Below are 11,387 nucleotides of genomic sequence, written 5' to 3'. Positions count from 1 at the left end.
GGGTTGCCGGGTAACTGGGTTGAGGAGGTCAGATAGGTAGTCACTTCTTATAAAACACTGGTACTCAGATGTATTCGATAAGACTGAAAGCTGACCCCAACATAGTTGGGAAAAGGCTCGGGCGATGATTGTGACAAATTAGACCACTGGAGGTCGGATTTACAGCAATTTGTGTCTTTCATAACTTATCTAACTTCCTGCTGTAGGTATTATCAATTACCTAAAGTTCTCGCAGCATTATAATAATGACCGGGCAATACTAATGAAGTTTAGAAAGTTGGATCTGGACAGACGTTACACATAACATAACTATTACCTACCTACTGCGATTAAGAACTGTTAAAATAAAAATTTGATTATGTAGTTAATTACTAGTAGGAAGTTAAGTAATTGTTTTTGCGATGGTATTGGAGAATAAAAAAAATGTCCAAAATTAAACAAATGCCAAGTCATATAATAAAGCTAATGTATTTTGAAGAGTAAGTAATTCCTAACAGTCTTGTGCCACGTTGGCTGCCGTTTCAGTATGCACTTGGAAACTTTAACTTTATTTCTCACTGCCAGCGGTTTCACCCGCATCCCGTAGGAACTACTTCCCGTACCGGGATAAAAAGTTCTTCCTCGATAAATGGGCTATCTAACACTGAAAGAAATTTTCAAATCGGACCAGTAGTTCCTGAGATTAGCGCGTTCAAACAAACAAACTATTCAGCTTTATAATATTAGTATAGATGGATACTTTACAGTCTATTCTCAATAAGAAATAGGTGATTACGATTACGTTATAGATAAAATAACGTAGGTAAACTCTGGCACATGCCTGCGTACAGATTAAGTATACGATATTCAGATTATCGGAAGTTGTTTTTTTCATTACACAATAATAATCTAAACTATGCTTTTAGGTATAAAAGTAGGTATAGTAATGAATAAATTATAATAGGGATACAACATGTCTCTAGAATTTTATTGTTACATACAGATACGTACGAAGCTAGTGCTCGCAGGATGGTCAGATTAATTTTTTGGGTATTTTTACCAATTAAAAGATGAATGTGAAAAAAATGATACTGATATAAAAGTGGTTAATGAAACAAACATATCCATGGCTGACAATTTTTAATTCAAACAGAAATTATATCCAATAATAATTTATTAAATAATAATTATAGATAGTAAGGCCAGTTTTCGCTAGTTACAAGACCGTAGAATCCGTTTCTGAAAAAAAAGATCAACATTTTAGTAAAATACATGATAGTAGTTGGCTGTTCTCATGTAACGAGATCAGCCAACTACGCAGGACATATTGCATCTCTGTTCCTTCACTCTCATAGCCCAATGGGACGGCAATCCGATACGACTAGAGAGAGATCAGTCGCAGGACCTACATTTATGTGCACTTCGATGCACGAGTGTATCAATCACCAACTTCCAGGCTTCGGGCTGCTTTGTAAAATACATAAAACACCAAAACACATTTGATATTAGAGAGAAATATACATACGCGCCGCTTTTCGAAAAAACACCGTTGCCCATGTTCAATGCATTTCCACTGCAGCTGTTTGAAGCTACTTGATCCCAATTGCCGCACTGTCTTCCAACAAACCGGTTATTGCGTACGCTGGATGCAAACAGTTCAGGTGCTCTGCCGTGTGAGCAGTCATGGTTAACTGAGCATCCAGGCTGAGTCCTGCCGCCGTTGGGGTAGAAGTCAGCCCTAGCAACTCGGTCAAAGATACCGAGGCGTCCCCCATTAGTGTGAATCGCTTCAACGTAAACACCATCGTTGCTGTTCAAAGCATCTGGGTTTCCACCAAAGTCAGGTCCAGCAGGATCCAAACCTTGAATAACGATATTTTATTTATAAAATTAATTAAATCTTTTTTATGCAACACATTAATTTACAATAATACAGGGTTACTGGTAAGTAGACCGCATCCTTTCAGGAGGTGGTAGTATAGGTCAATACGGACAAATTTGACCATGGCATATACTGGGCAAAAGTTAACCCGTTTCGAGATAATCGAATTTCAAGATCAGTCATCTAGGTACACGTATTAATTTTCATTGTTAGTCAAAAGTCTCGTTTTTGTGGATTTTTTTCTGTTTTTGGATAGAAGATGAATCACTTCATAATAACAAACCATAAAACTGTACAAATCACAGAGGAAATTATAGCGAACAGCAATTACTTTTTCAGTAGCTATTTTCTCAAAAATATTACTCTTCATTTTTTTGTGCAGAATACTTAAAAAACATCTACATTTATTATAGCTATCCAAAAAGGCACAAAACACACAAAATCCGCAAAAACGAGACTTTTAACTAATAATAAAAATTTATACGTGTACCTAGATGACTTGTAAAGAAAAGATCTTGAAATTCGATTATCTTCAAACGGGTTAACTTTTGCCCAGTGTATCCCATGGTCAAATTTGTCCGTATTGACCTATACTATCACCTCCTGAAAGGATGCGGTCTACTTACCAGTAACCCTGTATATACATCTGAATACATTAGTGCTGTAGAATATACCTGTGATGCGGCCGGGGCGACGACCAGCGGTGCGTCCAGCGTTACCGACGACGTGAGCTCCCAAACTGAAGCCAATCAAATGGACATTGTTCCAGTTGCCGCCTCCGTTGTTGATCAACCACACGAGGAAGTTACCGAGGAACTGGCCGACACTGGGGACACCTCTGACAACAGATAAGTAGTTCAAGTTGCCAGCGAGAGCATGCCAGTCCACAACGATGACATTGACATCCTGAGTATCGAGGAACGCAGACCGAATAAGCGGGTTCATCGCAGAGTTGCCACTGCCCCTCCATCCGTGTACGAGCACTACAAGCCCACGGTTGGCTTGGTAGTTGGAGCTCCGTATAGTATTAACGTTACCATTGACGATTACTTGAGGATTATTAGGGTTTTGTCTGTGAAAAAAAGTTTTAAAATAAAATCTGATATCTAGTTAAGTGTGCTTTTTTTAAACTTTATTATTACAAAAATTCCCATAAGTATACTTAAATATAATTTCTGAATAATAATATACCTGGTAAATAGCCAGTATTGGTTGTTGGCGCCATTTCGTGATGCGAGGAGTGCTTCGTCGGCAGGTTCGTGCAGGTCCACTAAGTGCGGTACTCCTTCACCGTCAGGCATCCAGATGTAGCGACTCTCCCCCTCCACATAGTGGCTATTGTCCATAGGGACCAGGGGGATGGCGCTACCAGCGCATACTAAAAAATATAGGAATATTGGTAAAAATATATTTTTTTTGCTTGGCTTAATAATACCTATCGTAACATATCGCTTTGGTGGATGGAAAAGAAATACAGCCAAGACAAAGCTGTATAAACTTATCGTAAAAATTTGTGCTTTACATGATACATTCATATGTATGAATTTTGAAGTTACAGAAATTTTTCTAAAGTTCAAGTGACTGAAGCTGAAACATGCATGCTGTGCAAGCAGCTATCAGTACCAGAAACTTCATGACTACGGCTTCGGAATCATTAATTGATATGCTTCAAAATCAGTACTTATAGATCCTTCTTTATCTCAACACTACACTGCTCGTATGGGTAAGAATGCATGGCTCGAATGGATGATAAATATGTTATACATTTGTTTATTTGTTGAAAAAAACATTGCGTCATTTCTAACACATAAATGATTGACAACTTAAATCTGGCACCATGCAAACCAAGTTTGGTGGCAGCTTGTTTTCCACACAACACCAGCTTGGACTAACTACTCTCCATTTGGTGCAATGGTTTTTTTTTTATTTTTCGTCTCTCCGTAGGATGTTGATGACATTGTTTGCCAGTGCTAAAATAATATTGGTGCACAGTCTACGTGATAAGACAAAAGGGCTATCAAGCTGCACTGGATATGTGTAATAAAAATTAAGCTGATGCTGTAATAAAAAGGATAAAAGAGTATATTATAGTACAGGGCCTACAGAAATTGTGACGCGAGCACTGTAGTGTTAACTACATAATATCTTCCTAGGTAAGATGATAATCATTGTTGCGATAAAAAAGACCGCGGATTATGATCGATTACATTTTAAATTCCTTTAATATTTCTATAAGCCTTTCTACACGTTTGAATCTTTCTCGGTAGCAACAATAAGTCTCATTTTCATCATTGCGTTCAGTTTTCTGAAACACGTTGATAGTTGAAGATAATTTACTTCCCCTTTTTATACTATGCATGTGCATAACTCATACTTGTATGCATTTGCATAACTATGTTTCGTTAAATGTGGTAAGCAAAGAACTTCGGGTTGCCTTTTTTTTTGGAAATTCAATGCTCTATTACATTTTTGAACTTGTGTTTTTGTTTTCAATCATAGAGTGCCTATATTTAGGACTGAGGTTTCACTTTTGCTAGTGGTAAATTAAATAAATAGAAACATTATATATCAATATTTTATTAAAACGTTTCCGTAAAGCAGCCATGTACAAAATGATTATTAATTTAATTTTGGTGGAAAGGCCAGTTGGCGTTGGTGACAAGACCGTAGAATCCTTCTCTGCAATAAAAAGAGAATACCGACATTTAATAACATCAACAAATTAGGCACCTCTACTTTTCTCATTAAAACAATATTTAAAACGTAAATCGTATAAACGTTAATAGTAACCGTGTTTCCTCTCGACCTATTTTAAACTCCTCATTCATAAATAATATAGCTTTTTTAATCTTTTGACAAAAATAAATACACTTACGCGCCGTTTTTCGCAAAAACACCGTTGCCCATGTTCAAACTACTTCCACTGCACCTGTTTGCCGCAAGTAAATTCCAGTCATTGTTGCAGTGTCTTCCAATAAACCGGTTATTGCGTACACTGGACGCAAACAAATCAGGTGCTCTGCCGTGTGAGCAGTCATGATTTACCCCGCATCCAGGCTGAGTCCTGCCTCCGTTGGGGTAGAAGTCAGCCCTAGCAACTCGATCAAAGATACCGAGGCGGCCCCCATTAGTGTGAATCGCTTCGACGTAAACACCATCATTGCTTCTCAAAGCATTTGAATTTCCACCCCATTCAGGCCCAGCAGGATCCAAACCTTGAAAAGATTTCTTTTATTAAAATGCGTAACCATAATCTTTGTAAAACTATAAATATTACGTTTAACGCACGCAGAGAAAAAAAATTGCTAGGTAATATATTATACCATATTTGCTTTACAGCAGGATGCCCAATAGTGTTCTAAAACCAAATATGTTAGTGGTGATAACAGTGTATACCTGTGATACGGCGGGGACGGCGACCAGCGGTTCTTCCAGCGTTACCAACGACGTGAGCTCCCAAACTGAAGCCAATCAAGTGGACATTGTTCCAGTTGCCGCCTCCGTTGTTGATCAGCCACACGAGGAAGTTACCGAGGAACTGGCCGACACTAGGGACACCTCTAGCAGCCGCACTGTAGTTTAAGTTACCAGCAACACCACGCCAGTCCACAACGATAACATTAACATCCTGAGTATCGAGGAATGCAGACCGAATAAGCGGGTTCATCGCAGAGTTTCCGTTGCCTCTCCATCCGTGTACGAGCACCACAAGCCCGCGGTTTGCTCGGTAATTGGAGTTCCGGATAGAGTTAACGTTACCATTAACGATTACTTGAGCATTATTAGGGTTTTGCCTGTAGAAAGAAAGTTATCAAATAAAATCTGACATCCGATCCATTGTTAAAAAAACCTACATAGAAATGTTCGCATTTTAAGCTTTTATTAGGATAAGATTCCCATCCGTAAACTTTAGTGTAGTAGCCGAAAAAAATAATTACCTAGTAAATAACCAGTACTGGTTGTTAGCACCATTTCGGGGGTCAACATCTGCTTCATCCACAGGTTCGTGCAGGTCCACTAAGTGTGGTACTCCTTCACCATCAGGCATCCAGATGTAGCGACTCTCCCCCTCCACATAGTGGGTATTGTCTCCAGGGACCAGGGGGATGGCGCTCCCAGCGCATACTAAACATAAGAATCAGTTCCATAATGAAATGTAGTGGCATCAAATAATAACAATGTCGTCCAGTACATTTGTCAGCTACTTCTGTTGCTTTCTTTTAAGGAAATCAGCCAGCTGCGTAGGACAACGTATAGTGCACAAGCATTTGCAAGAACTCTTTATTCTCTCTCTCTTTGCTAAGACGGCAATCCGAAACAACCAGAGAGAGATGAGGCGTATAACCGACATTAACGCGCTCATCGGAGAAAACGGGTGTTTCAATCATAACTTCTGTACTCATGAAAGAAAAATAGAACCCGAGACCCCAATCACAACAGTTGCGCTATGTGAATACTAAAATAAAAACTTATTAAAGGGCTTCTTCTGTAAAGGGCCTACCAAAACTCTTTCGGAGAATCATCTACCTTGAGAAAGCCTTGTGGGCAAACCAAGAGGGAAGGAAAGTTAATATCTTTTAAAAATTAACCAACAGAGTTACTTACATGCTGTGCAAGCAGCTAACAATACCAGAGTCTTCATGACCACGGTTTTGGAACCATTAATCAACATACTTCAAAATCAAGTACTTATAGATACTTCTTTATCTCAACACTAAACTGCTCGCGGGGGTAGCATACTGGTATTTATTTTCATTTTATTAATAAAAGCCCTCCATTGTTACTTCTTCAATCTACTTACATAGCTCACAGCAACTTCTTGACATTTTCCTATCTCCTGGATAACAGTAGGAGCCAGCGTACCAACTGTTACTGCTGCAACATGGTGGTTGTGTGGTGCCACTGATAAAGTTATTTGTGTAAGAAAGGTTTTGATCGATTTTTTACTTTTGATTTCTCTCTCAGCAGTACACTACATGTAAACGGCGCACTGGTGGTATTGTTTCGGCGCAAACTTTAACATAGTGCTATCGAGCCTGCGGACACTTATGGACAGAAGATCAAAATTATCCCGCGCTACAGGAATTAAGGTGTTAGTAGTGTAGTGTTAAGTACCTACACAATATCTTCCTTAAAGATGATAATACTTAATTACGATAAACATAAAAAAACATGTTGCAAAAAATGATTGATTACTTATCAATTAAATTTTTATTTATCCTGTTGGATATTTTTAGAATATCATCCACAGTAGCAATAACAGCTCCTTGAGTGTCGGATTCTCTTCCACTCGTCCAACTCCCGGACTTAGCGCTGATTAATACGTAAATTCTCGTTAACGTTAAATTTCAAGAAAAAGGTAAGTGACATCGGATAATGATCGTCCTATTTTGGTGGCAACTGTTAGGGCAAAAGTATCGGACAGTCTGCTTGATTCATATTTGAAAAATATTTTAAACGTGTAAAAGGGCAGGTTGATTTTCAAACTGCATTCTCAGCAGAAACGGTTACCTTGAATGTCAAGCATACTGTTCAATTATTACCTATACATCATGTTTTCTTTTCAAAGTCTTTCGACCTTATTTCATGTAGTTTACTTTGGGTCTAGTTGAGGGTTCAGCTGTAATACTGAACATTTGCCGCTTTTGCTGTGTGAAGCTTATATAAGTAGTTCTTTATCCAGCATACAGACTGGAATGTACCTAATGGGAGATAGGAACTGCAGTTAAATAAAGTGATCAAAAAATGAAACTTCTGTCTAAGTTTAATTGTAAAGTTACACGACGGTTTTTTTTAGCAAAATATATATTTCGAAACCCTCTGGGGAATCAACGTTCAAGCCCAGTATTTGTATCCCTAATCCAAATGAATGAACTTATTTTCGAGTTAGTTTCATTAGCTACAGCTTAATTAGTTTCATTATCTTTTAATTATGTATTTAAATCAGTTGTTTTATTCAGGAGATGTTAGGATATTATCAGAAGAAACACAGTCAAAACATCCACCCGCCGCCGTCGCCACCGCACAAGTGCCACGTCCGCCTGCGATTTGAATGATTCTACGCCTAGGGCATAGGATAATTCGCGCGGAGCGAGCAGAGATAATTTTTCAAACAAATTCGTGGCCCCAGCAGGTTTTCATTGTTGAAAATATTGGAACTAGCATTTTGTAAAACTAGGCACCCAACGTCCTGATATGCTACTTTGAATAACATGCGACGATGTCGATGATAATGTGGGCAATCTTTTACGATTTAACTACCTAACTTAAACAAGTATTTTTTATTGTGTGTGTAAATAACAGGACAAAAGTTGTATGATAGGAAGTTATTGAAAATTGTAAGCAATACTAAGTTTCCATTGCGAAGCCAACCTTAGCATCGCAGTTTTTGTTGTAACAATAGATATAAAATCGCATTTTATTATCAAATCAATCAAAAAGCAATCCCGAAGAACTGTTGCGAAATATTCCTTATCTGTTAATAGTATGAAAGAGGAAAGCTACTGGGTTTTCCATTTTGATTAGTTAGAAATCAAAGTCGTCATAAAATACTATATCTTGCTGTAAAACCATCAAAGTAATCGCTTCCTGTTATCAAACAAATTAAAACATGATTCAGGCACCGATAATGCGTAGGTACCTAATAAAAATGCGAATCACTGGATATATCTGGTTGTCTGTTATTAACTTACTACTTACGAGATTATATAAATATTTCACATTTTAATTGCATTGCGTAAATGTGTTAGCAGGTACGTATGTCTGACAGCAGATCTGGTATAGACAAGTGCACAACCCCAAAATGCACAACTAAGGAAACCGATTGTACCTTTTAATTGGCAATCTTAATGAAACATGTTAGGGTGAGTATAGACTACAACATTTACTTGTAACAGAACAACGAGCCGCTCTATGAGATGTTCTAGTGTATCATCCTTTTACGAACAAAACATGGAACACGCTCGCCGATTTGTTACAAACCAACGAGCATATTGGTGTAACATTTCGTCGAGCCAAGTGCGGGCGATGCGCGGTTGCGGGGTGACGCGGAAGGAGAGGGACGAAAGTCTCGCTCGCTGTGAGCATTTACCCGTAACATAACGCCGAGCATTTGCACGAACGTTACATTACATGGAAATGCTTTGGAGACTGAGCTTTTGCCTGTATTGTACCATTCGCTAGAATGTTACATTACCAGAAATGCTCGAGAAAGTGTTGTAGTCTATACTCACCCTTACCGAAACCAATTGCAATTGCTAAGTTACTATTGTCATTAGTAGTCCATGTTATTCGTGTACAAATTATTAACACGATAGTTGTAAACAATGGAATTTATCGGACAATCTTGTACCTAAAGGTTTGTTTAAGAACTACCTATTAAGAAGTAGATCAAGCGATACTAGTTCATTACACGATATAGATCAGATATCGCGATAAATGGGGTATAATCACATATAAAACACGGTATCTAACAAAAACAATTACTCCATAGCTATTTGGACTAGTTAATAGTGCCACTCCTGATTATAATGAAGTGCTTGTTACTGTTATCCGTCGCTATAGCAGGTAAAATTATAATTTAAATCGTTTCAATTATACTGAAATTAAAAAAACTTAAAAAATTATTCAGTAAATAAACATTGTTGTCCTAAAAATTCGTATGGATTTAAAAAAGAAATACAAAACATACCACAGAGCAATCTAATTTTCTTACTCGTAAACGTAATCTTAATTAATAAAATGTACTTGCAAAGGTATGAATGTTGATTACCTTGCACGACGTGACCGATTTAGACATTTGACATATTTGTAGCCTTGTGGTGTATATGAAACATTGTTTGTTCAATTATAGCTTGTGCTGCGAGCGTCCTCAGAGACCCTGTGCAGGGTTACGAGGAAGGTGACAGGTACTTCTATTTCCCGGGAGATGGCGACGACACCCTTCACCTCGTCGATGCTGAAGAGCCGGCCGATGTGGCCTTCATTGAAGCTTTTACTAGAAACGCAGCAAACAACGGCTATTGGCTCTTTACCAGGTGAAATGCCAATTTTTTATTCAAAAATGTTTCCTCACTGAAATTTCTTGCAAATGAAACTGTCAATTCATTGATTCTTCATTGTTTCTTTAAATAAATAAATCATCTAAATGAGTTGTAAGGAACTTATCGTGTGAGCTATCCATGAATTATTTCGTGTTAATTTTATAATCTTAAATTACATTATTATTTATTACCTTGTTTCACCTTACATAATACTTGATGCTTTTTTCAGAGCCAATCCAACTACAGCTCAAATCATTGAATTTGGTGATGTGCAGTCTCTCGCAAGTTCAAACTTTGATTTTTCAAAAGTGACTGTATTTCTTGCTCATGGTTGGAATGGAAACGGTGGAAACCAAATGAACAGAGATCTCACTGAAGGTAATATAAGAATTCTGGAAACTATACATTACGAAGTTACAATGACAAGTATGTTTTTAAAAATGGGTTTTCGCAATTTTCAGCTTTCCTACAGAATGACGATGTGAACGTTATAGTGCTTGACTGGAGGGCTCTCGCGAACAGATCTTACACGACAGCTAAAGGCGGCACTGCTGGAGTTGGCAGAGGACTAGGACAGTTCGTGAATTGGCTCGCTTCATTGGGATATTCATACGAAAAAGTCCATTTAGTAGGATTCAGTCTCGGTGGTCATCTGGTTGGAAATGCTGGCCGCGAAACCGGATCTCTCGTTAAAAGAATTACAGGTAACTTATGCTATGATTTACAAAAGCGAAAAAAATACTATTCATTTTTTTCAGTCCTAATTATTAATTGTCACAAAAGCTTTCTGTGGAATCATTTTAATTTTCAAATAAACTTTCAGCTTTGGACCCCGCTGGACCTCTATGGGGTAGAGACAACAACCGCGTGGTGGCAACTGACGGCCAGTACGTCGAGGTCATGCACACAAACACTGGTTTTCTCGGATACACTGACCCTTGTGGCGACGCTGACTTCTACCCTAATGGAGGCTCTGGCATGCCTGGCTGCTGGCTCAACTCGTGCTCGCACGTGCCTACGAGTACATGGCCAGCACCGTGAAATATGACCACCTTCTCGCCAATGAATGTGGCAGCCTCAGGGACGCTACTCGCAATAGATGCTCTGGTGATCTGTACCCTATGGGTAACAGTGACTTGAACAAGTCAAGGTGAGAAATAGTTGAAATAGACTAAGAATTAATGAATCGAGAAGAAAATTGCTTGCTAACTATTGCGGCTTTATCTTGATTGATTGACACAAGTTGAATTATATGTCAGTAATAACCACATAATTGTATAATTGTGACTTAATGACTTGTATTTTGTTTTCAGGGCCGGTATATTCAGAGTGAACACAGGCAGAAGATACCCCTATTAGGAAACCAATAGAGATTAACAAAATTAAGAAAGAACAATTGTACAATACAATGCAATAAATTGTTTAACAGCATAATTATTTTCTTATTTTCTCCTGTTATTTTCAGCGTCAGATCACGTATGTAC

The 11,387-nt window shown here is 38.1% G+C and overlaps 2 protein-coding genes across 4 annotated transcripts; one reads left to right on the top strand and one right to left on the bottom strand.

Annotated features, from left to right (window-relative positions):
- Positions 1 to 1,102: 1,102 nt before the first annotated feature.
- LOC110383751 (pancreatic triacylglycerol lipase) lies at positions 1,103 to 6,624 on the bottom strand. 3 transcript variants are annotated; one of them, XM_021344618.3, is made up of 5 exons: positions 6,467 to 6,539; positions 3,053 to 3,239; positions 2,536 to 2,933; positions 1,505 to 1,841; positions 1,103 to 1,218 (listed from the first exon to the last, which is right to left on the bottom strand). In XM_021344618.3, exons 1-5 carry the CDS (start codon positions 6,531 to 6,533, stop codon positions 1,167 to 1,169), a joined length of 1,041 nt encoding a protein of 346 aa, XP_021200293.2. In that variant the 5' UTR covers positions 6,534 to 6,539; the 3' UTR covers positions 1,103 to 1,166. The 3 variants fall into 3 exon arrangements, with proteins under 3 accessions (XP_021200293.2, XP_021200294.3, XP_021200292.3); XM_021344619.3 differs by lacking the exon at positions 6,467 to 6,539 and adding an exon at positions 3,460 to 3,613; XM_021344617.3 differs by lacking the exons at positions 1,103 to 1,218; positions 1,505 to 1,841; positions 2,536 to 2,933; positions 3,053 to 3,239 and adding exons at positions 4,423 to 4,540; positions 4,737 to 5,076; positions 5,258 to 5,655; positions 5,800 to 5,986 and having other exon boundaries at positions 6,467 to 6,624.
- Positions 6,625 to 9,266: 2,642 nt separating this feature from the next.
- Positions 9,267 to 11,285, top strand: LOC110383755 (lipase member H). Its single transcript, XM_021344622.3, has 6 exons — positions 9,267 to 9,427; positions 9,714 to 9,897; positions 10,133 to 10,281; positions 10,365 to 10,607; positions 10,727 to 11,053; positions 11,217 to 11,285. The coding sequence occupies exons 1-5, from the start codon at positions 9,391 to 9,393 to the stop codon at positions 10,942 to 10,944; spliced, it is 831 nt and encodes a 276-aa protein (XP_021200297.3). The 5' UTR covers positions 9,267 to 9,390; the 3' UTR covers positions 10,945 to 11,053; positions 11,217 to 11,285.
- Positions 11,286 to 11,387: the final 102 nt, after the last annotated feature.

The sequence above is a fragment of the Helicoverpa armigera genome, chromosome 3 (genome assembly GCF_030705265.1).
Source record: "Helicoverpa armigera isolate CAAS_96S chromosome 3, ASM3070526v1, whole genome shotgun sequence".
Taxonomy (NCBI): Eukaryota; Metazoa; Arthropoda; class Insecta; order Lepidoptera; family Noctuidae; genus Helicoverpa; species Helicoverpa armigera.
Note: the sequence above shows the minus strand (reverse complement) of the source record. Positions and strands in the feature narration are given on the sequence as shown.

Coding starts and splice junctions, on each gene's coding strand:
- LOC110383751 (XM_021344617.3), bottom strand. CDS start 6,533: ATGTTGATTAATGGTTCCAAAACCGTGGTCATGAAGACTCTGGTATTG. Junction 5,656..5,799: donor CAGTACTGGTTATTTACTAG/GTAATTATTTTT, acceptor TTCTTTCTACAG/GCAAAACCCTAATAATGCTC. Junction 4,541..4,736: donor GTTTTTGCGAAAAACGGCGC/GTAAGTGTATTT, acceptor TTTTTATTGCAG/AGAAGGATTCTACGGTCTTG.
- LOC110383755 (XM_021344622.3), top strand. CDS start 9,391: ATGAAGTGCTTGTTACTGTTATCCGTCGCTATAGCAG. Junction 9,428..9,713: donor GTTATCCGTCGCTATAGCAG/GTAAAATTATAA, acceptor GTTCAATTATAG/CTTGTGCTGCGAGCGTCCTC. Junction 10,282..10,364: donor GAACAGAGATCTCACTGAAG/GTAATATAAGAA, acceptor CGCAATTTTCAG/CTTTCCTACAGAATGACGAT.